The 26,538-nt window shown below is 42.1% G+C and overlaps 1 protein-coding gene across 1 annotated transcript in view; it reads left to right on the top strand.

Annotated features, from left to right (window-relative positions):
• The window catches only part of cacna1ba (calcium channel, voltage-dependent, N type, alpha 1B subunit, a), a 191,635-nt gene that overhangs the window by 142,515 nt on the left and 22,582 nt on the right, over positions 1-26,538 (top strand). The window contains exons 37-43 of the mRNA XM_068703672.1: positions 1,846-1,996; positions 4,614-4,741; positions 5,984-6,080; positions 9,038-9,143; positions 11,802-11,909; positions 18,504-18,619; positions 19,158-19,339. Coding sequence (XP_068559773.1) covers positions 1,846-1,996; positions 4,614-4,741; positions 5,984-6,080; positions 9,038-9,143; positions 11,802-11,909; positions 18,504-18,619; positions 19,158-19,339 — 888 coding nt within the window. The remainder of the gene's footprint in view (positions 1-1,845; positions 1,997-4,613; positions 4,742-5,983; positions 6,081-9,037; positions 9,144-11,801; positions 11,910-18,503; positions 18,620-19,157; positions 19,340-26,538) is intronic.

Raw genomic sequence — 26,538 nt, 5'->3', positions numbered from 1 at the left:
TACTGGCAGCAAACCATGACCAGAACAGGACAGTAGGATCAGTCAGGCCGGGTGAAATATTATTTAATTAATTTATTTATTGTTTTTGTTTTGTATTGTTATAACTGTAATTTTTATATTGATTGTATTTTATTATATTCATTATTATTATCCCAATGTTTTTTAGATAGATCCAGCTTTGGGTCGCCCCCAGATTGCTTGAGGAGAGGGGCTAGTGCGGGTTTGAGCCCTTTAAACCCTAGGGAGGGAACATTACAGCCATTACATTACAGCCATTACATTACAGACGCTTTTATCCAAAGCAATTACAATTCAGTATCTTTACACCATCTAGCGGAGCAAGAAATGAGGATTGAACCGATGACACTCTGATTGAAAGGCGGCCCTGCTCTCCACTTAGCCACAGTCACCCCTGTTCTTTAGTGGGGGCTTATCAGTATATATATATATATATATATATATATATGTGATATATTAATGGTGACCCAGCCTTCCATTCCCATACCACCCGCTCCAGAGGTGGTGCCTTATTACATGTATTATGAGATCATTACTACTGTTACATTCATGTGTAAGCAATATTTTAATGTTGGCTAAACCAGACAAAGCCCATTTTATTATTTTATTTTATTTTACTGATGGGTAGTTCATCTTTAACAGTGAACATATTTTGCAAAATGGTTGTATGTTTTGTGTGCAATATTTTAATCAAGGGCTGCAACTAACGATTATTTTAATAATCGATTAATCTGTCGATTATTTTTTCGATTAATCGATGAATCGGCGGGGAAAAGGCGAGTGAATAAAAACGTGCCTTTAGTCTTGCAAACTATTCCACCCCTGCTTTACTACTGTTATTAACGAGCTAACGCTGTCATGCTTGTCAAGCTGCATAACGAGTAAACAGCAGCACCAGGAGAGCTACTGGAGGGACGTTACGTTCCTCACTTCAAAATGGAACAACAGTAGGATTCTGTAGTGACCAACCTGCTGTTGAACTCCCTTCCTCCTAATCAAGGACTCCAACATGTTTACGTTTTAGGTGCTGAATCATCACCGTGGTGCTCCCGTGCCGTGCCATGTCGCTTTTGCATATCTTGCAATTAACACACTTTTTCGATTTATTTAGTGTGAAAATGCTCCCACACCTTGGATGACTTGGGTCGTACTGATTTCTCTGCCTCCCCCATGTGTTTCAGAACAACGTTACGGGTCTCTCCGATGGTCTTTCCTCTACCTCTGCTCTGCGCTCAACTTTTTTTTTATACTTAAACATCTCCGCGACTTATTGAGTGGCGTAATAATCGCGCAACACAACGAGTCAATAATGAAATTCGTTGCCAACGCTTTTAATAATCGATTTTATCGATTGGTTGTTGCAGCCCTATATCTGCTAACTAGTATGTGTAGCTGCTTTAAGCAACTTTATATCTAAATATTTTTTTAGTTGGTGGATTATTGCTTATTTTGCCATGCTGCTGTCAATCAAATGTCACCACACCCTCAACATGCTGCTGAAGCAGATTAGCTGAGTCTTTGAGTGTTAAACTCTTATAAATAAATAATTTCTAATATTTTTTTATTGTTGCTTATTTAATCATGAATATTTAATAAATACATATTTAAGCTTTGAGTAAGACATTAAGAAAGAAACATAAAACAACGTTTAACAACCAAAATTTTGCTACAATCACACTTTGCACATTTTCAATTCAACTTCTGTTGAGTCTACATTATCGGACATTTTCTTTTTCACAAAATGCAACCTTGTCTGTGTAGAGTTGTTGAGGCTGGGCTTTATGTCTCTTGTTTCTCTCTTCTTGCCTGTGTTTTTATGTGCATCAGGAGTGCGACTGGCGAGGCTTGGCACGAGATCATGTTATCCTGTTTGAGTCACCGAGCCTGTGATGAGCGGTCAGGGACCCATGGGAAAGAGTGTGGCAGTGATTTTGCCTACTTCTACTTTGTCTCCTTCATCTTCCTCTGCTCCTTCCTGGTTAGTACTGAAAGTAAATGTGTCCACTGTAACTGTTGACCTCATGTATGCTGTCGGATGTGACGTTCTTGTAGGAGTGTCAATAAATGTAATGTTTGACTCAGTGTTTACTCACTTTTAGTTTATTTCTATAAACGTGATCAAAAGAAAACCTTTTTAAAAATTCTTGTTAAGTTCACTTTTTCAACACATGAGACTTTAATGCATTTGAAGGAATAATGTTTGATATAATTTTTATACATCAGGTAATTTTCATACAGTGAGTAGCAATAAATATCATGGCAATATCATAGTAATCAAGGTTGGGGGGGTTACTTAAAAATATATTCCACTACAAATACTAATTAAGTCAGTAACCTAACCCAAGTATCACAAGTAACTTAACTTGATTACTTTCTGTTTCTTTTGGATTACCTAATACTAAATATGTAAATGAAGACAAGAAAAAAGAACAATGCTGAATTTTCACTGTTATTTAGCAGCTGTGGAAATGATGTCATCATCCATTATCCATTAGTGTTGCTAGGTGTTGACTTATAGCAGCAGCAGATTTGAATGAAGCCATTTGTCTTGTTTTTTACGTTAGCTAGACCTGAAATTAGAAGCGGTTCCCTCAGCAAAAAGAGAAATTTGATGAAATAAAAAGTATGAAGGCAAATCCGAGAGCGCAAATCAGATCCACGCGCGCACACAAATCAAACAGCCGCGCGCGTATTTTACTTTGTCGAGCGTTTTTACATCACTCCGTGAGCGAAATTCCCTCCCGCGCGAGCGAGAGGGAGGGACTTTCGCTCGCTCGCGAAACTTTACTCTGCTCGCTCGCTCGCAGTTTTTCTTTTTGACAGTAAGTGGGCGGACCCAGTCCCCGTTGTATCTCTACATCTAATTGGTTACAATTCTCGTCTTTGGATAGACCGGATATCACTGTGGCACTGTCTGTTAGAAGTGGTTTTCAATCCGCCACTACTCCACTACTCAGAATGTTCTACATTTGTCTGACAGGTTTTGTAAACTTTTCAGACTGTAGAGGCTGATGAAATACAAATTATGTTAATAGTGTTTTGAAATACAATAATTAAAAATGTGTTTCTCTTGTAAATGGAGTCAAGTTGCTCAGATTGATTTAAATTCACTCATCATTCTATTACAGACAATGTGTGTTTGATAGTCAAACCTCTTGTAACAAACAGATCAAAGAAGCTCTTTGATCTTAATTGATTAAAACATGATGTGATCATATTTAATCATACTGTTGTGTTTACAGAAGAGATATAATGTAGTTGTGTATAATATGAGCAACAATTTGGACCCACTCAAGGATCTGTAGCCAAGATTAGGGACCACTGTTTCTATAACTGTTTGCCCAACTTAAATCACTGACAAGTAATTAGTGGATGAAAAAATCCATTACGGGTAAATACCTGCATTCAAAACCTTAGTCAAGTATGTTATTATCAGCAAAATGTACTTTAAGTGCAGAAAGTAAAAGTACCCGTGCAGTAAGATGTACATTATTACTGCACAGGTAGTGCAATCTGAAAATCTCTGAAAATCTGAGTCTGTGTCAGAGTGATATCCGGTCTATCCAAAGACGAGGATTGTAACCAATTAGATGTAGAGACTGGGGCCGCCCACTTACTGTCAAAGAGAAAATCTACGACCGAGCGAGGAGAGTAAAGTTTCGCGACCGAGCGAAAGTCCTTCTCGCGCAAGCGAGGAAGAGGGACTTTCGCTCGCGCGGGAGGGAATTTTGATCGCGGAGTGATGTAAAAGCGCTCGACAAAGTAAAATATGCTCGCGGTTGTTTGATTTTAAATTTGATTTTAAAATTGTTCTCCTGCTAGTCTGTAATCTGATTACATCTTTACTTTCTGTTAAGGAATAGTTACCTTTTTTTATCCGAATACATAACTATGTTCCATGTATTCCATTCCTCCCAAAGCCTGGCTGTACGTAAATATGGCCTGCAACACTTTAGGAGAAGTAAGAAGTAAGCTGACAGTCCGGAGCGTCGTAATGTGAAGTCCTTCATTCTACTTCTGTAATATAATGATATTAACAATAATATAATGATCATGATTACAAAGCTCCAGTAACACCAGAAAGTATTACAGCTCAGTTCATCCAGATGTCCTCAGAAGGAGCTTAGACACACAGTGACTTCTTGCAAGGCTAATTAGTGAACTACTGTAGATGGCCAGCTAACCGCTAACAAGCTAGCCAGCCAGGACCATGCTCGCGCTAGTGATTCACAATAGCTTTTTAAGCTAGCTGGCTCAATAGGCCAGCCCAAAGAGCTAGCTGGCTTACTAAAGCTTGATTGGTAGTTAATTCAAGTGACATTTTATTTTAAGCCATGCCTCTTTTGTGAAGCAGCTTATACTCCGACAGAGCAGCGTTATATACAAGTGGATGGTTCAACACAGCTAAAATGCTAAAATATAATGCTATAAGGCTCTTTGTTCCCTCAAAGACTGTCGGAGATTTGATTTTATCCACTAGTGGCTCAGCTGCTCATGTTGATGTCATTGAGATCAGTTAAATTAAATTAACTCTTTATTGTTTTATTGCTGCGACCAGGTCAAGGCGTAAACTCTACTTTATGGTTGTGTTCCAGATGCTGAACCTGTTTGTGGCTGTCATAATGGATAACTTTGAGTACCTAACCAGAGACTCCTCCATCCTTGGACCTCATCACCTCGATGAGTTCATCCGGGTTTGGGCTGAGTACGACCCGGCTGCATGGTACGTTCACACCTCCCTCTGGGCCCCAGACAGTGGCATACAAAGTAAAGTGGGGTGAACAGATAGCCTAACTTTACTCCTCTCTTTCCCATTCCCGTGTGTCTAAGGTGACTAAATGAGGCGTCATACACAAGCCTTGTTCCTGTACCTTGTTGTATGCAGTCAGCCCACTGATGATTATTGATTCATTTTAAGCTGTCTTGAACGTTTGTGTATTTATGTGCTTGTTCTTTTCCACAGCGGGCGGATTTCCTATAAGGATATGTACAATTTGTTACGCATTATCTCACCCCCCCTTGGCTTAGGGAAGAACTGCCCTAATAGGGTAGCATACAAGGTTTGCAAATACCAGACATTTCCGTTACTAGGGTGCTTTGTGTACTTCTATGCCAAAAGACTTAACTGAATGGCTGTGCACCAATGAAATCGTCTTTACACAAGCACCCGCCCCTCAAACTGACTGGCTTTGGTTGATGATGCCGGAGTGGAAACAAAGCTTTCAAAGCCACAACATTGTCCTACATGCTGTCTGCTATGCCGACTTTCTCCTGTCTGTGATGTTTCCACAGCAGACATGCTTTAAACCTCCAAAGCCTTGATCACTACGTTGGAGGTCTAAGAACAGAGGCGGTTGTATTCTGTGCAGATTGTAAAGCCTTGAGGCATGTTTGTGTTATGTGGAATTGGGCTAGACAAATACAAATTTATTTGACTTGAATTGAAAATCTGAATCAGATCAAAAGCCTAATGAAAAATATCATATGATATTTTCATGAAGCTAGGCTATGCCCCCAACCAAAGCTTGGGCTGGCATTGAAACCTTTGTCTCCGTGCACCCTGGTTGAAGTACCAGTGGGATGTCTGCTAGCATGCTGAGGCAGACATCCCCGTTACAATGCTGTCATTTCTCTTCCCTCCCATCAGCATTCTGTGTGTTGGGTCAACCCATCCTCCCTTCTTCTCTGCCCTCCTCCCCTCTCTTACCAAACTCACTCTTTACCATTCCATATTTCCTGTCAGGGATCCTGAGCTCCACATTGATGCATCCCTGTGCCCCGACACTGAGGCCAAGGATGGCATCCACCTGTCATCTCACTCTGGGAAATCTATTAACAGATTTCTGTTTTTCCCTTCCATTATTCTCTTTTTTTGTTGTTGGTTTCTGCCCTTTGTTCCTCTCCTCCTTCTCTAACTCCCCATCCTCCTCTGTTTGCATTCTTTTTAATTTCCTACCCTGTGAAGTGGCCGTATCAAGTACCTCGATATGTATCAGATGCTGCTCCACATGTCCCCACCCTTAGGTTTGGGAAAGAAATGTCCGCCAAGAGTCGCCTACAAGGTAGACCCTCCTCTTCCTCCACCTTCTTCCCTTTGCTCAACAATCTCTCTCCTACTGGCGTGAACTCAAGCCAATGTGTGCTCTGCAGTGTTCCCGCGTTTCTTCACTTTGTTTTGCTAGTGCTCTGATATTTTATATAAGTCCCTACCTCAACTTTACGGCTTTACTGTTCCTTTGTGTGGGCTAATACCCATCACTAACGATAATAACCATGGAGCTTAACTAAGAAGACTTAAAGTTATGTTAATTAGCATATCGTATTATGTTTATGGCGGAAATCTGCTCCCTTGTGTCATATGATTATTATCATTTCATTTAAATGGTATGCCCTAGTTTGGATTTTTTTTTTGTGGAGCAGTCTGTGTGTGTGTGTGTGTGTGTGTGTGTGTGTGTGTGTGTGTGTGTGTGTGTGTGTGTGTGTGTGTGTGTGTGTGTGTGTTATATGTAGCTTCTGTTGCTTTTCTGTGGGAGCAATACTTTCTCTGTGTGCTTTTCACTTTGTGGTTCTGTCTTTGCTGCCCATTCCCTCTCATTCTCTCTCTCATCTCATCACAGTCCATCCACTGTTAGAAATATTTCTGTGAGTGTGTACTATTGCGTGCATTTGTTTTTGTATTAGAATATTCATGCTGCACAGCATTAATACAAATATGTCAATGTAATTCTTTTTATTTTACATATTTATTTATTTTTGGCTAAATATTGATTGAGATAACTGAGAAAAAGACAGCATTTTCACCTGATAATAACAAGTGGTCTGAATCAGGAAAACTGTCCGTCAATATGATCACAATCATCAACATCTCGCAATGGTCTGGCTACATTGCGATCCGATCTCAGTAGAAGTAAATTACATTTGTACTCTGTGATCACATTCTTAAGATTTGTTCAACAAGTTGAAATGTGTTGACAGTTCAGATAAGCCTTAATTGATCCCCAGCAAGAAAATGTTGGTTTTCTTGGAACAGCACGAGGACAGAATAAGTACATACAAATAGATAAAACAGCAGGGCTATAGGAACAGTAGCCACACCTTCCATGGATTTTTTTAAAAGTATATGCCCGTTTCTTTCTAATTAAAGCTCACTTTTTGGAACGTGCCAAAAAACATTTCCAGGCTTCCACTTTTCTGGGGCCATAGATTATGGCCAATAGACTAATATGGAAATGATATACAGATGAAGTTTTTTGAGACTTTGTAAATTGGATTCGACCCAAATGATGAAATTCTATTATTACAAAACAATCATTTGTTATTGACATTAAAAAAAAAATATTCTGATGGTGTTGTGCACTGTTCTGGGGGGATTTAATGCCTTCAGCTGTCTCCGTCTGCCATGTGCCTTGCACATTTTTGTTGAGATTCACCATATTAGTTGACTAAGTCAGCAGGCTCCGCCTACCTAATGATGCATGTTGAGATCACAATGTAAGCAGAATGGAGATATGATAATACCAGGTGTAAATGGGGTCGTATAAAGTCCATGTGGACACAATGTGGCTGTAAAGATTGAATTTAAGTAAAATATTTTATATATATATATATATATATATATGTATAAAGATTTCATGCCCTCTGTTTTAGCAATTGGTCTAAAACACTTATCTTTTGAATCAGCCTGTTCTCACAGAAATACATGAAATGACGACGACCAGCACATGACGTTTTTGTGGCACATACTGTTTAAAATGACATGCAAAAACCACAGAAGCATTGTCAATCTAAAGTCAATTAGGTTTCCTTTTTTGTGGTGGACACACAAATTCCCAGAGTCTACAAAAATAAGTTAGCGTAGGGAGGAGGGTGGGTCAAACATGGGACTTTCACCCATTAGACCAGTGTTGGTGTCCTCGGTGAAACAACAAGTCAAAGTGAGTTATTTGAAATGAAACAGACTACGGAAGAAGTATCATAACCAAGGTATTTGTTTGAACCCAAACCATGATGTTTTATTTCCATGACTTAAAATGTTGTTTTGTTGCCTAGTTCTAACAATTAATTGTTTCCATGGTGGCAGCATGCCATTTTACACATTACTCGCCACCATCATGTAATGTGCTGTTAAGAGACTGGAGTCATTTCACATATTTCTGTGAGATCACGTTGGTCTATACTGCTGTCTTTCTAATTGGGCAGTCTGCAGTTGTGTGTGTATGTATGTGTTGGTGAATGTGGGACCACATGCAAATTAGTGTGGTTGTATAAGTGTGTTTGAGTTTGTCCCTCAGCTCTCCATCCCTGTCTCATTCTGACTCTTGTCTTTCTTACTTTCTGCACTGCCACTGATAGCACATGTAGGTGAATGCTTTTTGTGTTCAGGGGAGCTCAACTCTTACAACAACAATCTCACAGCATTCTATATGCTTCTACTGGTGCCATTAGTTCTATGTGAACCAAGTCTTCCTGCTAAGGCTGCCCAGGCTTGGTGGAATGGACACTCTTTATTGCTAGCTGCCACTTTTCATGTAGCGCATAGTCAACCCCCTCAACTGCAAGTTGATGATTATTAGGATGGCAACCACAGAGTCGAGCTCCTGCGATTGTCGATGCACCTTCATGGTTATGCGTTACATGCCTACTCTCCACCTTTTTTTCGATCAATGTCAGTCTTGCACCAGTGCACTTTGACTTGCAGCGTAGTGCATACTGTAGCCAATAGCAGTGAATGTAAATGTCTAGTTTGTCTCCTCTGTACGTGCTAGTAGAGAAGGCTTTTTGTGTGCTGAACCGAGTCTCAGTAACATTTGATCAATATGGCCAAACTTGCATATTTTCAACTAAATTTAGCAAAGAACCTTTAATGTACATTATGCTTAGAGAGTGAAGCCGTGGGGGGTATTGGATCACTGCAGCACACAGATGGATTTCTCTGGGTGAATTGTCTGTTGTGATGGGGCTGAGTGCTATCACTGAGTGATCTAAAGTCTCTCTGTCACCACTCATCTCCTCTCCTCAGCGCCTCGTCAAAATGAACATGCCCATCGCTGATGACAACAGCGTCCATTTCACCTCCACCCTGATGGCCCTAATTCGCACTGCCCTGGAGATCAAACTGGCCTCAGGTCAGTGAAACACACCACACATCATTAAAATAGAAGAGATAATAATGACTAGAATAGAGTAATGTAATGACCTGCTCTCTGGTTTGACATCTTAAGAAAACACAACATATGAATAATGTTGGTTTGAGAAAAAACAAACTATAGATATACCAGAACAAGCCAATCAGAGTTGTGTTGAGTTGTTTTTTCAAGCTGACATTTAAAAGAACATGCAGGAGTAACAATGACAGGAAATACATAGTAACACTTGTTTACAAAAACTACGAAGAGCATTTTCTGCTGAACTCTGCTTGTGCCTTTGTACATAAGGGCTTGTAGTGAATCTATTTAACATCTCACAAGTGGTCACAAGATGAATGTGAAGCTGACAATATATCGTCACGTTAGAGGCTAAGAAACCACATGCACAGTTCTCACTTAATAGCCAATATTGCAAATACCAGTGAAATATGTTTGTTTAATCATCGTCTTCAAATAGTCGTAAAAAAAACTCACAGTAAAATATGTAGCAATTAAATAGTCATACTAACACATCAACAGTTACCATTACATTACAGTCATTTAGCAGACGCTTTTATCCAAAGCAACTTACAATAAGTGTATTCAACATAGGTATTCATTAGGTACAACATTTCCTTTTCCAAACAAGCATCTAAGAGCATGAAGCAGAGCATAACTCAGAGCCAAAGTACAGTGCAGAAACAAACAAAAACAGTAAGTGCAAAAAGTAATACGAATACAATAAGTGAAACAAGCTACCACTTAAAGGACTAAAAAAAAAACATGTGACACAAGTAGCAATTAATTTGTATTTATTAAGCAACAATTACATTTATCACGAACAATGTTCTGTAACTACAACTACAATGAAATATAAAATACATGTTTCTTGACAGTGCAAACAATAACACAATCTCAGTTTCCTTCTTTAAATGTTGTTGTCAAAGCCAACCAGGAGCCGGTTTCAGGTGGTCTGCCATATTTAAGTTTGACATCCATATAACAAGTATTAAAAAGGAATATTTACTTTTACTAGTTTTAAATGTTTTCTCCTCGTTGACCATAGCGGTTTTCTAAATGTCTCTTCAACGGAAAAATGATCACTGAAATATTACACAGTATCATACTGTAAATTGTTTTTATGTTGCTGTTAGACAAACCACAATGTTTTGACCCTCTAATTGTTTGTACATCACTTTGTTTTACTCACTTCCTCCCCATTTAAACTGTGTACAGCCCCATTCACTTTTTGTAGTGTATTTTAGATGTGAAATGGCCTTCAAATTCAATTTTACAATGTTGAGCTACAGCGACAGCCCATAAAGACAGTCACCAACATTAACTTATACATATCTTTATGTTTACTGTTGGTCCATGCTGCAGTACGCTACAAGCTAACATGCTAAAGCTACAAGCTAGCAGCCTAGCCCGCATCTTGAGCAGCATAAAATAACACTAATGGTGCTGATTTCGGTTTGCATTATTGGAATTCAAAAGTTCAAATACTTACAAAGTATTTAGTTAGCATGAAGCCTCACGTTTATTCCGTCAGCTCGTTCACTTCGCTCTGCTAGTCCGGTGCCAAGTCTCCAGACCAGTGCTGCATTCAAAGTAGTAGAAGCAGTCTGAGCCAAAGTATCTGCGCATGCGTGTTACAGCAGTAAGCACTCTTATTTTACATGAATGTAAAGAACTGCTCCCATTACGATGTCCTGGAAGCTTCTTGTTGGCAGCACACAGTCTATCTACAGTATATAGTTCCATATTTATGACATTTTATATGAAACATTAAAAGCGTTCAAATTACGTCTCTATGTTGACCACAGTTTGCCGAACAGCGTAATATGACTTTAAACAGGAGAAATACATTCAACCTACAACTGAACAAATCATCAACAATTTCAAACTAATTTGTATTTTGTGACACAATATCACCAGTTTTCAACTACAAATCAATGTTGAAATCCCGGTTGATATTCACTGGGAACCTAGATAAAGGTGACGTGCAATTGATGGTAGATTGGGGGGTGAATATGTAGCTAAAAATATCTTTTATCATAGTATTAATAGGTTTTTTATAAATAGGTTTATAATCTGCAGCTTTTTGCCATTTATGTCAAAATGTAGGCTTAAAGCATCAGGAGAAAAACTAAGGTAATGCTTCCCTGACCAAACTGAAGCATACACAATGTGATTGACAGCATATGGAAAACTAAAAAGGTATTAAAGGTTTAGACAGGTTGTTTAACATTGTAACTATAACAATTAAGGCCAGTTTTTGTAGTGCATTTCAATTGTTACCACATAACTGATGAACTGAAGCAAATGAATGTCAAATGATTGACAGATATCTTGAAATGTTATGTTTTGTAAAATGGTACCTTTAGCAGCCAGCCAGTCCCAGCCAGGGTGACAGAAAGCCATCTGCTATTTATTGTTCTCAGAGCTGGAAATAAGCAGAGCTTGCTTCCATTTGAACTCATTAGAAGGCTTTGTGCTGGGCTGCTGGATTTCTTCTCCTGGCTTCACAGCTTCTATCTGCACTTTTAATAAGGATTTGTCATTGCGCCTCACCTCAGAAACAACTCATTTACTGCTTTGCTTGCTTTGTGTCGTAATAAACTAGTCGGTTTAAAGTGTCTCTCTGTGGATTTCCAGGCATGGTAGCCCAGCGCTTATCTGATGCTGAGTTAAAGAAGGAGTTGTCTACAGTGTGGCCCAGTCTCTCTCAAAAGACCATGGATCTGTTGGTGACACCACATAAACGTAAGCATGTCACCATGTCCACATGTTGAACTCTCTGGTCTTATCTCAACCTGACTTTCACGCACCGTTTCAAAGATTATGCAAAGGGATCTTTTTAACAAAAGTAAATTAAATGTATGCACAACACAAAATGAAAAGGTATGTGATGTGTACATCAGTAAAGTGTAGAGTGTACATGGAAAGTATTTAGGTATTTCCCATCAGTTCTGACAAGATGCTTTTGTTTTAAGTAATCATTAAGGAGACAAGCAGGTAAATAGAGATGAATCAAGAAGGAAGGAATGAGTCAGCAGAATTTCCTCTCTCCTCTCCTCTTTTCTCCTCTAGCCTCCTCTTCTTTCTGTCCTCCGATAGTGTCCTCCAACAGTGTCCAACTCCCTCTATCCGACAGGCAGATTTTTGTCTCTATCAGCTGATAGAGAGCGGCGTGTTTATCAGGGACACATTTGTTTCCCCGTTGTCAGCTCACTCCACACGGACCACCATGTCTGGTGTTCTGCCATTTAAATTATATTGAGTCGTTAGAGGACGAGCTCTGTAGGTTTGGTAAATTTGCCAGTGCATTTAAAACAGTGAGTTTGGGATGTAAAGATCCCAAAATGAAGCATATTCAGTCTCTGAGGCAGCAGGTCTTGATGGCGGTGATGGCTCTTACATGGTGAAGTGCAACAACACCCGGCAGAAAACGCTGAGGAAGCAGCTTCCACAAGTGTTGCAGGCAGAGATCTCACTGTGATCACACACGGAGAACAGGGTGTGTCTAATAGCCAGCTGTCATGTGAAGAAGACATAAACTATGACTCTGAGTCAGATGCAGTATCTGTTTGTGAAACGTCCAACAGAAAGACACATCTCTGCTTGTTTCATCTTGTTTGTTCCGTTTCTCTTCTCTGACCTTTCCATGCGAAGCCTTAAAATAAGGTCGTTAAACATCAATGGTTGGAGAGAGATGTGTGGTTTATGCAAGACACACTGCTGTTCTGTTTAGAACAACTGCAAATGCAAATCTCTTTTCCTCTACTGAGGTGGTTAAGGATCGGCTGCTGATTGTCAGGGAAGAAATAGAAAGTTCTGTGTTTTGCTTCATTAACATATACGTATGTCCCGAACCAGGGAACAGAAAGAGTAGATTTTTTCATCATGCTAAAAAATGAAGGAATTACCATCAGTATCAATTAGTTATTGATGGTGATTCTAACTGCACTCTAGACTCTAGAACCTTAACAGTGTCATTGCACACCTGTTAGACGATTGGAGAGTAAAACATCCACAATCCAGACAATAGTGAGGGTCAGCAGTAACAGGGTGAGTGCAGCCAGCTTAAACAGGATCTACATTTCTCAAAGTCTTAGCTCCAGATTAGTTTACAGCAGTATAAGTCCAGTTGGCTTTTAGTGACCACCACTGTGTCACTATTGATCTGATCATTTCATCAGGTGAAAAGGTCAAGTCCTACTGGCTCTTTAACAACAAGCGCCTTCAAGACAGCGTTTTCTGCAAGACAGCGTTTTCTGCAAGAGCTTTGAGCGTTTTTTGGCAGCAGTGGAAAATCCAAAAAGCTGATTTTAGTTCTTTGAAGCTGTGGTGGGAGGTAGGTAAAGCACAAATTCTTGTTTTGTCAGCAGTACACCTCCCATTCCACTGCTCAGATCAAGGCAACAGTCCAGGAGCTGGAAGCCAACATCAGGGATATTGAGGAGGGACAGAGACTCAGATCCTGCTACGGGTCAACTGCTCCAGGAGAAGAGGTTGGAATTGAGCTTCCTGCAGGAAAGGGTGAAGGGAGCTCTTGTTAGGACTCACTTCCTCCAGCTTAAGGATATAGATGCCCCAAGCATTTTCTTCTTCAATCCGGAGAGATCGGTGTCAAAGAAAAAGCAGATGACCTGCCTTAGGCTTCCGGGAGGCAGGGTGACCACCAGTCTCGGCGAGATGAGGAACCATGCCGTGGATTTCTACGCCGACCTTTTTGGGGCGGAGCAGTGCAGCATAGAGTGTCGACGGGAGCCCTTGGAGGGGCTTCCTCAGCTCAGCCCAGAGGAGAAAGCTGTCTGGACTGTGAGCTGACTCTGGAATATTTGACAGTTGCTGTCAATCAGATAGCACTGGGACGGGCACCAGGAATTGATGGTCTCTCCACTGACTTTTATAATTTTATAAATGTTTCTGGAATACCCTTGGACCTGATTTACAGAGCGTAATCAGAACAGGATCTGTTTCTCCTGTGAGCGAGCGGTGCATTGCTTTCTGTCAAAGAAAGGAGACCTGGCTTTACTCAGGAACTGGTGGCCAGTTGCCCTCCTCTGTACTGACTATAAGGTGCTTTAAAAAGCCTTATCAAACAGACTTAAGGACATCCTGGACTTAAATTTCACATACGGACCAAATATATTGTGTACCTGACAGGACAACCATGGACAACATTTTCCTCGTGTGAGATTTTGTTGGTTTTGGTGATAGTCACTGGCTTGGGTTGGTTTATCGTACAGTGGTGCTCAATGCGATCAAGATGGCGCCGCAGATGGCAGCCTCGGTACTGCACTCTCTTGTACTTTTTCTAGTTTTGTTTGTTTGTCTCATTTCCAGCTCTCCCTCTCTGATCACATTCAACATGGAGGAACTTTTAAACATCCGTCAATCCACTGGTCAAACTTTTTCGCCATTTTTCATTGAACTGGAAAGCTTTACAGAGCTTTTAGTTGGAGGAGCAGCGGCTCTCCTCGGAATTTACCAGAGACGGCGACAGAGGACGACAGGGGATTTTATTCATGGTTTTCTGAATAGTTTTTCTCATTTATTCTGGTCGGTGTTTACATCCCACCTCAGGCCTGTGTGAGTGAGGCACTCCAACACCTGGCTGAGCAGATCACCAACATGGGGCACAAACATCCAGACTCGCTGCTCATTGTTCTTGGGGACTTTAACAGAGCAAACCTCAGCAAAGAACTGCCAAAATACAGACAACATATTAAGTGTAGCACCAGAGACAAAAACACACTGGACCACTGCTACACTGTAATAAAGGATGCATATCACTCAGTCCCCCGTAGAGCTTTGGGACTCTTTGATCATCGTCTGATGCATCTTCTTCGGACCTACAGGCAGAAGCAAAAATCTGCAAAGCCTGTGGTGAAGACTGTGAGGAGATAGATCAATGAGGAAAAGCTGGAGTCACAGTCTTGCTTTGTCTGCACTGATTGGAGTGTTTCTGAGGCTGCTGCTACAGATCTGGATGAGCTCACTGACACTGTGACATCGTACATCAGTTTTTCTGCACATATAACAACAATAAACCTGGTTTACTGCAAGACTCAGGCAGCTTCGTCGGGCTAGGGAGGAGGCCTACAGAAGTGGGGACAGGACACTCCCCAACTGACCCGTCATCAAACAAACACCTACACCCCCTGCCTCCTTCTCGCCTCTCCCAAACGACCCCTCACCAGCACTGAGGATCTGCGAAGAGGATGTGAGTCGGCTCTTTCACAGACAGAAGATCAGGAAGGCGCCGGGCCCAGACGGTGTGTCACCCTCCTGCCTGAAAGTCGGTACTGACCAGCTGGCCCCCATCTTCACGCAGATCTTCAACTGATCACTGGAGCTGTGTGAAGTCCCCTCCTGCTTCAAACGCTCCACAATCATCCCGGTCCCCAAGAAATCCTCCATCACAGGATTAAATGCCCTGTTGCCCTGACGTCTGTGGTCATGAAATTCTTTGAGAGACTGGTGTTGACCCATCTGAAGAACATCACAGGGCCCCTGCTGGACCCCCTGCAGTTTGCCTACCGTGCAAACAGGTCGGTGGATGATGCAGTCAACATGGGACTGCACCACATGCTGCAACACCTCAACTCCCCAGGGACATATGCAAGGGTTCTGTTTGTGGACTTCAGCTCAGCATTCAACACCATCATCCCGGAAATACTCAAACCCAAACTCTCCCAGCTCACTGTACCAGCCTCCACCTGTCAGTGGATCACAAACTTCCTGACAGACAAGACGCAGCAGGTGAGGCTGGGAAAAATCACATCCAGCACCCGGACTATCAGCACTGGCGCCCCCCAGGGATGTGTGCTCTCCCCACTGCTCTTCTCCCTCTACACCAACGACTGCACCTCAGAGGACCCGTCTGCTAAACTCCTGAAGTTCGCAGACGACACAACAGTCATCGGCCTCATCAGAGACGGTGATGAGTCTGCGTACAGACGGGAGGTTGAACAGCTGGTCCTCTGGTGTGGTCAGAACAACCTGGAGCTAAACAAGCTCAAAACTGTGGAGATGACAGTGGACTTCAGGAGAAGCCCTCCAACACTGCCCCCCCTCACCATACTCAACAGCACTGTGTCTGCTGTGGAGACCTTCAGGTTTCTGGGATCCACAATCTCCCAGGACCTGAAGTGGGCCCCAAACATTGACACCATCCGGAAAAAGGCCCAGCAGAGGTTCTTCCTGCGCCAGCTCAGGAACTTCAACCTGCCTCAGGAGCTGCTGATTCTTTTCTACTCCACCATCATCCAGTCTGTTCTCTGCTGAACAGACAGAAACAGACTACAACAGACTGCCAGGTCTGCAGAGAGAATCATTGGTTCCAGCCTGCCCTCCATCCTGGACTTGTACACCTCAAGAGTCAGGAAACGGGCTGGAAAGATCACTGCAGACCCATCCCACCCTGGACACAAGCTGTTCCAACTCCTCCCCTCCGGTAGGCGCTACAGAGCACTGTATGCCAAAACCACCAGACACAGGATCAGCTTCTGTCCACTGGCCGTCACTATCATGAACAATTAGTCAGACATACTGCACTATTACCTCTGTTTGCACTATCACCTCAATTCCATTTTCATTGTTGTTTATAGGTTTATGGTCATATATACATATATATATATATACTTTTTTTGGCTCAGTGGTTTCTTACTGCCTGGGTCCTCAAGTCTTGTTCATACTCCTGCTGTATCTGTTTATAATGCAGACGATGTTTGCATCTTTGTCTCCAGCCAGGAGGACGTTGTATGTTTGCAGGATACCATGTCCCTGTATGAAAAGACACAGGTGTACTGGGCTAAGAGTGAAGCCTTGTTGGTGGGACAGTGGAGAGATCAGGCCATTCCCAGTCTGCATAGTGGACTAAAGAAAGGAGGTCGAAAGTTCTGGGAGTTTTTTGAGTCACTGAGAGGTTTCAAACTGAGAATTGGGAGGGAGTGAAGGAGAAAGTGTGCGCTCGGTTGTCTAAATGGAAATGGTTGTTACCCCAGTTGTCATATAGGGGAAGAGTTCTGGTTGCCAATAACTTAGTCGCCTCGATTCATCACCAATAGGCTTGACAGAGGACAACCAAAGAGCCATCCTGGACTTTTTCCGGTCTAGCCGGCACTTGGTCCGGGCAGCAGCTCTATATCTGCTAGTTGATGATGATCAACATCCGGTCCAAAATAGCTTCTTTTAGACGTCTTCTCAAAGACTGCTCTACAACTGTGGCCAAAGCTGGCTCGACACAGCTCGACTGCTGCTGAGGAGAGCTGGGCAGTTGGGTTACGCCAAACAGTTTTTCCTCTCGTAACCAGAGAACATGGACATTATCATCTTATTACAGCTCTGTACTGCAGGCATGGCAGATTTTCGAGATCACACAAGTCACAAACGACTTTCCTGGAATGTGGTTGTTTGAGGAACCTTTGTTTTTCCAAACTTTTTACAGACTCAAACACTGCAATCTGTCAACCTGCAAGACAATCTCAGAGAGACTGGCTGCACCAAACTGGGCCATCTTAGGAAGGTCACGGCAACATCTGCAGAAGCCCTGAGAGAGAACAGCAACAGCACCTCTATCAGAGTGATCAACAGAGTGGTGGAGGAAGTCTGTGCTGCCCTGTCGCAATCACAGAGAGCGTTTGCAGTACAACGTACCCTGTGTGACCAATGAAGTGAATGTTTTAAATACCGTTTCTCCTCTCTGTCCATCACCCCCGCTGTGAGGGAGTGGCAGGAAGGAGGAAGTCAGCTGCTAACTTTCACAACCCTACACCTGGAAAATATTTCAGGCTGCGCTCTTTCGCAGGGATGAAGAAGTCGAGATGGACTGAGTTATTTGGTCCAGATGTTTGCCCGAAAGGCAGTGGTCTCTGTACAAGCTGTCCGTTAGAAATCGGACAGCAGACCTCAAGTGGAGGGTTGTACATGGAGCAATAGCTACAAACAGATACAGAGCACACCTTGATCCTGATCTGGGGGAAGGGTTAATTTATTTTTGGTCCAAAATACTGTGCTAAGAAGAAGAAGACTCTACACACATTAGTGAACTTTTTGTCTGGTACTGCTAAGTTGGCCATTTGGCTGACATGTAGGAACCAGGCTCAGAGGACTGGCAGTGTGCAGCCAGCATATGGGCTTTTGAGGGATTACGCTCTGTAGGGGAGGATGGAGAACTGATGGTTCATTTTTGATTAGGTAAACTAAAGTGATGATGTGACAGTGATCTGGTGGCTCCCTGCAATGGTTTAATAAAGGGACTTTGAAAACCAAACCTCTCCTCTCTTCTCCTGTCCTTTCCCTGTACCTTCGTTTTACTTCACATAATTCCTTCTCTCCTCACCTCCTCAGCCAATGAACTGACCATAGGGAAGGTTTATGCGGCCCTGATGATCTTCGACTACTATAAGCAGAATCGAGCAAGGAGGCTGCAGCAGCAGCAGCAACAGGGCGCGTCAGGCTCCCAGGTACAACATACACACTACGATTGCCTGCACACTGCACACATATTGAAGTACACACACATTGGACGTACTAGTGCAAACCTTTATGCATGTGCCCACATATATTATGCTTGCACAGACACTTTGACTGTATGCCTGCATGCATACACACATGCAGAATATGCTTTTGTATCCACTAGCCATTCATTGGTAGACAAAATCCATCAACAGCTTTGCTAATTTATTGTTTTCAGTGTAAAGGTGCACAGTAATTGGTTATTAAAGGCACACTTAGCAGCCACAGCCAAAGATCGACCTGCATTTGGCTACTGGCTGGTGTCTACTACTGTACAGGTGCATGCTTGTTTCAGCACACACAAACACTTGCACAGATGCACACAGATGTACCTCTTACAAGCATGACTGCGAAAAATGAATATGTTGGCCCGAGTCTCTACATCTGGGTGGCACAGAGATCCTGCTGTCAGACCTGGGTGCAACAATATTCTGCCTGCTGCCTCTGAATGTCTTCAGCATGTTGCCATACGTCTCTCCTCCACAGTGCAAGGTCGGGGCTCTGTTTAAGCCATTGCTGCCTCTGACTCACATGCAGGAGAAAGATCTGCCTATGATGTTAAACAGTGTGGAGCCTCCCAGCATGCTTCAGCCCCAGCCCAAATCCCATGCCAAGTCCCAGCCACAGACCAGACCTAGCTCCAACTCCCTCAACAATGGAGGCACGCTGTAAGTTCAACGCTTCAGGAATTAAAAGTTATGGTACCATATCAAGAGTAAAACTACATCCAGGGTAAAAATACTGTCACGGTTGGTTTAGGTGTAGTTTTTTGCCAACTAGGGCAAAAAAATGAAGTCCCGACTTAACCTAAGAAAAACTGAAGACTAACATAATGATGTTGTGTAAATGTGTGCTGAAGTTTTCATTGCGTTTGCGTTTGCAATCTGCATATCGTCAATTCCTGATTTACTAAAAGAGCAGCAGATTATTACGCAGTCACCAAACTCGGAAAGGGGGGGTCAGCAGGTGGAGAGGGTGTGAGATGAATGCTGATACTGAGGTAAATAAAGCCAAAGTTCAATCAGGAGAGACTTCATTAGAATTTAACAGTAATTTATTACACATGCATAAAAAGTGAATAGTGTAAAGTCTTTGGCGATTTGACTCCATCCTGAAGTAGGATAATCGAGAAGTAGGGATGCTGAGGTCAGATAAGGCCTAATCCCCCTGGAATCAGAATCAGAATCAGAAACCGTTTATTGCCAATGTATGTTGCACATACAAGGAATTTGTCATGGAGGGTGTATGAAGGCAAATCACTGTCAAAATCCGAGAGTGCAAATGAGATCCACGCACGCGCAAATCAAACAGCCGCGCGCGTATGGTACTTTGACGAGCGTTTTTACATCACTCCGCAAGCAAAATTCACTCTCGAGCGAGTGAAAGTCGCTCGCAAAACTTTACCCTGCTCGCTCATGTTGGTTAAAGTGTTGATGTAAACAAACACAACAGGCAACATCGAGGTCAACAAAAATGATCGAGGTCAGGTCAAAGGAAGAAGTACCGCAAAAAAAAAACTCAGGGAGAGCCACAGAGAAGGGATCCCTCTCTCAGCATGGACAGAAGAGCAATAGACATCATGTGTACAGAATGAACAACATAAGGAAATTACAACATTGTCAATCTTTTTGACAGAAATGATACATATAATGAGAATAGTAATAGCAGTAGTAGCACTAATAATAGCAGAAATAGAGAATGATACCACTGATAATGATAAATGGTAAATGGACTGTACTTGAATATTTCTTTTCTAGTCATCCAACCACTCAAAGAGCTTTAACACTACATGTTATCATTCACCCATTCACACACTGATGGTATCCATCCGGACTATCTAACATTCATACAACATTCACACACCACAGCTACGGTAGCAACTCGGGGTTAAGTGTCTTACCCAAGGACACATCGACATGGACTAATAATAGTAACAGCAGCAGTGGATATAATAGAATGATAATGATAATAATAGCAGAAATAATAATTGAAATGTGACTAATAATAATAATATTAGTTGCAGTTGGTGTTAGGCAGAGCCATGGCAGCAGGCACGACCCGGTCCAGGTAGAACCACCATCCATGGAAACCTGCGAGGCAAAAAAAAGCCCCAAAAAACTGTGGAAATGCTTCACGAATTTGCATGTCATATCGCAAGATAAGACAGCTAAGTGTATGGACATTGTTATGAGTGAAAATGGATCGTTTTGTAACCAAAAAACATGAATCTGTCCATTATTTTTATAGTTCAGTATTGTATGCAAGATAACAGGTATGTTTATGCATGGCAGTGGCACTAATAAGCCATCACTCATTTTTCATTTACACATTTATGTTTAAAATAAAAACGTCAATTTGAATAGCTTGTATGAGTGTGCACTGTCAGAGTGCACTGACCCTTTAATAATGGCTGAAACCAACTAAAAGCCCACAGATCCTCTATTGCAGGGGTGCCCACACTTTTCCGGCTTGCGAGCTACTTTTAAAATGACCAAGTCAAAATGATCTACCTACATTCAAAATGCTAAATATCTATTTTTATATATATATACACACACACACACACACACACACACACACACACACACTCACACTCTAAGCGGAATCAACCAGGGTTGCATGGTTCGGACAGTAGCTGCTGTTAGCCAGCCTCAAGCAGACTTCAAATGATCATCAGTCATGGTGGAACAGTATTTGGACTTAATATTCATTATGTGGGAAAAGGCTGACTCAGATAAATAAGTAGAGCCGAATAATGCAGTCAAGAAGGTAGCACATTTCCTCATGTTTGGGTACTTTTCCTCTGTGAGTAAGTTCCAAAACTGTCCATGAGCCCTGGACTTCAGTTGAATGTCAGCCAGTAGTGTCAAAATCTCATCCTCCACTCCAGACGAGTTCAGCAACAGCGTTGTAATTTTTGAATCACCTCAATATCTTGTCACGAAATGTGCAGCACATAAATGTAGCGACTGGCTCGAGCAAAGTCTTGAAAGCGTTTGTCAAACTCTGACAGACGCTTGTCAATCTGCTCTGTGTAGCGCGCACTGTCAAGTTGCGCACACGGCTTCCGTTGCGTCTCCAGCTCTGACGCGAGGTTTTGGAAGTTCCCCAAATCACGGCGCTGCAGCTTTAGCTTCTGTAGTAGAAATAAATTGGGAGGCTAACTAATTAGCTTGCCGGAGTTGTGAGGTTGACCGCGCATACGTGGTGACCCATGTGTTAGAAAAGACGTGATCTCAGACTGGCTGCCCTGTACGTCAATCAAGTGGCAAATGCCATGAGGACATCTAATTTTTTTTGAATGGCATGCGATCTACCCGCACTACCTCCGATCGACCAGTCGTTCTCGATCGACGTATTGGGCACCCCTGCTCTATTGGTACATGTGGCGGTGAATAATGGACTGAGACAGGATTCCCCCAAGAAGTTTATTACATCACACACTTTAAACAGGGTATTAAAAACACAGGAAATCCTTTCCATCTAATATATACAAGACAGTAAAAGTTATATGTCCAATATACTTCATGCCACAAATTACAGTAAAAGAAGGGAGTGCTACTGGACGAATGGTCGTAGCCGCAGACAGAGAGGGGAAAGTAATACTGGGACAGAGTGCTCACCACGCTCCGGTGCCTTACACACACACACACACACACACACACACACACACACTGCAAAGCAAAAAAGGGTAAAGAAACAAGTCGTGGAGGGAGTGCAAAGAAAACTACCACCAAACACACGATTATGGGGGTGTGAAGCACAGGTGAGGAACTCAAAACAAGTGTTCAACAAACAATGTTAGCACCACATGGCAGCTACAAGAATCTACTATTTAATTTCTTGGGGCAAAGCAATGAGCGCCACGAGGGCTAGCAGAGGGTAACAAAATGAACAACAAAGACCAACTAATAAATAAAGACTAAACAAAGCAAACCTAAACAAAACGGCCTCTCTCCTGCCCGATCACCACGCAACCCCCATCCGGAAAGCGAGGGTCGCTATCGAGCCGGACCCAAGCACCGCACGCGACGGGCACCACCTGTCACACCAGGGATCAGTTAGAGACACACAGTTCATCAATACAGCTTATATAATGACAAACAAATGGAGAACCAGGAAGTAAGAGGGGCCAAGGCCTACCCAGCCCTAGCCAAGGCGGGACAGTTCAGTACCGGTGTTACGGTTTAACTAGGGACCCTGTTAACTGGCGACCTTCAGCCGAATGCGTCTGTTGTTGTCGTAGTTACGGCAGCTGTTGTAAATAGGCAGATAACACGTAGCTGTCCTCGTGAATGCCGCATTGATTAGTTTTGCATTATAGTGTCAAACCTTCTCATTTACAGTCTTTGGTCAAAACATACCGGATTCCACGTTGGAGAGTCTTTTGAGAAAACGAGTCCACTCGAGTTTGAAACGTCGCGTGTTGTTTGTGTTGAAACAGGAAGAGAGCACGTTGCTCTTCCTTTGAAATAATAAAGTTGGTAAAAAAAAACACATAAACGTCTTTGGAGCCTGTTTTGTTCAAACATGTGTCACGTAGAAGAACTATGTAGCACAGTTAAAATAAGACAAATATATATATATATATATATATACAAAATTTAAATAAATCATATTTTCGGGATTCGAACACATATTGTGTGAGGGGAAAAAAGTCTGTAGTCAGAAGCACTACCACTACGCCACCATCAACTTAATTTGTCGTCTTGGAGACTAAATTTAAACAACGTACAACACAGTCAGCGGTCGCTCTTCAGAGCAAAGGACACCAGATCAACTTGTGACCACACTGCGTGTTTACCATGGAGCACTCTGTCGTGTACTTCAGTGCAGAGCCACATAGCATCACACTATGTAATATGTTGGGCACAGAAGAAGAAACCGAACCAAGGTTTAGAGAGAGGCCATCAGCTTTCCACACAATATACAGTTATAAGGACAACCATTCAACCTGGTCAATAAGTTGGACACAAATAGTCCCATCATGTATTACATAGTGTGATGCTATGTGAGTCAAATTAAATTTGATTATGTATTTAACTTATTAAATTCAAATTAACTCAACTGTTTGACATATCTGTGTTATTGGCTGGTTAAATTCTTCATTTTATGACTTTTCTTGTTTGCTCTGATGCGTTATGTCCACATTGTGTATTTTCACCTCATGACAACATCACAAACATTTGTCTCATTAATTTGCAGCGACACAAAGACGTTTTGAATTGTCTGATTTTAATAAGGCGCCCATTTGTTTCGGAAACCAGCTATATTCTTAACATGCTTCTGAAGTACACGACAGAGTGCTCCATGGTAAACACGCAGTGTGGTCACAAGTTGATCTGGTGTCCTTTGCTCTGAAGAGCGACCGCTGACTGTGTTGTACGTTGTTTAACTTTAGTCTCCAAGATTACACATTACGTTGATGGTGGCGTAGTGGTATCGCTTCTGACTACCAACTTTTTTTCCCCTCACACAATATGAGTTCGAATCCCGTAAATATGATTTATTTATATTTATATATATATTTGTCTTATTTTAACTGTGCTACATAGTTCTTCTACGTGACACATGTTTGAACAAAACAGGCTCCAAAGACGTTTATGTGTTTTTTTTTACCAACTTTATTATTTCAAAGGAAGAGCAACGTGCTCTCTTCCTGTTTCAACACAAACAACACGCGACGTTTCAAACTCGAGTGGACTCGTTTTCTCAAAAGACTCTCCAACGTGGAATCCGGTATGTTTTGACCAAAGACTGTAAATGAGAAGGTTTGACACTATAATGCAAAACTAATCAATGCGGCATTCACGAGGACAGCTACGTGTTATCTGCCTATTTACAACAGCTGCCGTAACTACGACAACAACAGACGCATTCGGCTGAAGGTCGCCAGTTAACAGGGTCCCTAGTTAAACCGTAACACCGGCCACATACAGTGGGTACGGAAAGTATTCAGACCCCTTTAAATTTTTCACTCTTTGTTTCATTGCAGCCATTTGCTAAAATCGAAAAAGTTGATTTCATTTCTCATTAATGTACACTCAGCACCCCATCTTGACAGAAAAAACAGAAATGTAGAAATTTTTGCAAATTTATTCAAAAAGAAAAACTGAAATATCACATGGTCATAAGTATTCAGACCCTTTGCTGTGACACTCATATTTAACTCACATGCTGTCCATTTCTTCTGATCCTCCTTGAGATGGTTCTACTCCTTCATTGGAGTCCAGCTGTGTTTAAATAAACTGATTGGACTTGATTAGGAAAGGCACACACCTGTCTATATAAGACCTTACAGCTCACAGTGCATGTCAGAGCAAATGAGAATCATGAGGTCGAAGGAACTGCCCAAGGAGCTCAGAGACAGAATTGTGGCAAGGCACAGATCTGGCCAAGGTTACAAAAGAATTTCTGCAGCACTCAAGGTTCCTAAGAGCACAGTGGCCTCCATAATCCTTAAATGGAAGAAGTTTGGGACGACCAGAACTCTTCCTAGACCTGGCCGTCCAGCCAAACTGAGCAATTGTGGGAGAAGAGCCTTGGTGAGAGAGGTAAAGAAGAACCCAAAGATCACTGTGGCTGAGCTCCAGAGATGCAGTAGGGAAATGGGAGAAAGTTCCACAAAGTCAACTATCACTGCAGCCCTCCACCAGTCGGGGCTTTATGACAGAGTGGCCCGACGGAAGCCTCTCTTCAGTGCAAGACATATGAAAGCCCGCATAGAGTTTGCCAAAAAACACATGAAGGACTCCCAGACTATGAGAAATAAGATTCTCTGGTCTGATGAGACGAAGATTGAACTTTTTGGCGTTAATTCTAAGCGGTATGTGTGGAGAAAACCAGGCACTGCTCATCACCTGCCCAATACAATCCCAACAGTGAAACATGGTGGTGGCAGCATAATGCTATGGGGGTGTTTTTCAGCTGCAGGGACAGGACGACTGGTTGCAATTGAAGGAAAGATGAATGCGGCCAAGTACAGAGATATCCTGGAAGAAAACCTCTTCCAGAGTGCTCAGGACCTCAGACTGGGCCGAAGGTTCACCTTCCAACAAGACAATGACCCTAAGCACACAGCTAAAATAACAAAGGAGTGGCTTCGGAACAACTCTGTGACCATTCTTGACTGGCCCAGCCAGAGCCCTGACCTAAACCCAATTGAGCATCTCTGGAGAGACCTGAAAATGGCTGTCCACCAACGTTCACCATCCAACCTGACGGAACTGGAGAGGATCTGCAAGGAAGAATGGCAGAGGATCCCCAAATCCAGGTGTGAAAAACTTGTTGCATCATTCCCAAGAAGACTCATGGCTGTACTAGCTCAAAAGGGTGCTTCTACTCAATACTGAGCAAAGGGTCTGAATACTTATGACCATGTGATATTTCAGTTTTTCTTTTTTAATAAATTTGCAAAAATGTCTACATTTCTGATTTTTTCTGTCAAGATGGGGTGCTGAGTGTATATTAATGAGAAATAAAATCAACTTTTTCGATTTTAGCAAATGGCTGCAATGAAACAGAGAGTGAAAAATTTAAAGGGGTCTGAATACTTTCCGTACCCACTGTATGCATGATTATCATGCAATTGACAGACAATGTTGATATTGGCATTGGTATCAGTTGACAAGGTGTGTTTATAAATGGCAGTGTCATGGCCATCCTACTCACTGTACCTTGCACATGTTTAAAATAAAAACATGAATATATAAACCTGTGTATTATTTTAATAGCTTAGTATTGAATGCACAATAACAAGGTATGTTTATACATGGCACTAGGCCCAGTTTAACACAAAAACACAATTTGATACAATATACTGTATATAATAGGGGGTCCCTGCTCCATCTCTCTATCAGTTTGTGGG

The sequence above is a fragment of the Cebidichthys violaceus genome, unplaced genomic scaffold, assembly GCF_023349555.1.
Source record: "Cebidichthys violaceus isolate CVI_PGR_0920_01 unplaced genomic scaffold, fCebVio1.0.p SCAF_9, whole genome shotgun sequence".
In the NCBI taxonomy this organism is placed as follows: Eukaryota; Metazoa; Chordata; class Actinopteri; order Perciformes; family Stichaeidae; genus Cebidichthys; species Cebidichthys violaceus.
This window is presented reverse-complemented; position numbering and strand designations above follow the sequence as displayed.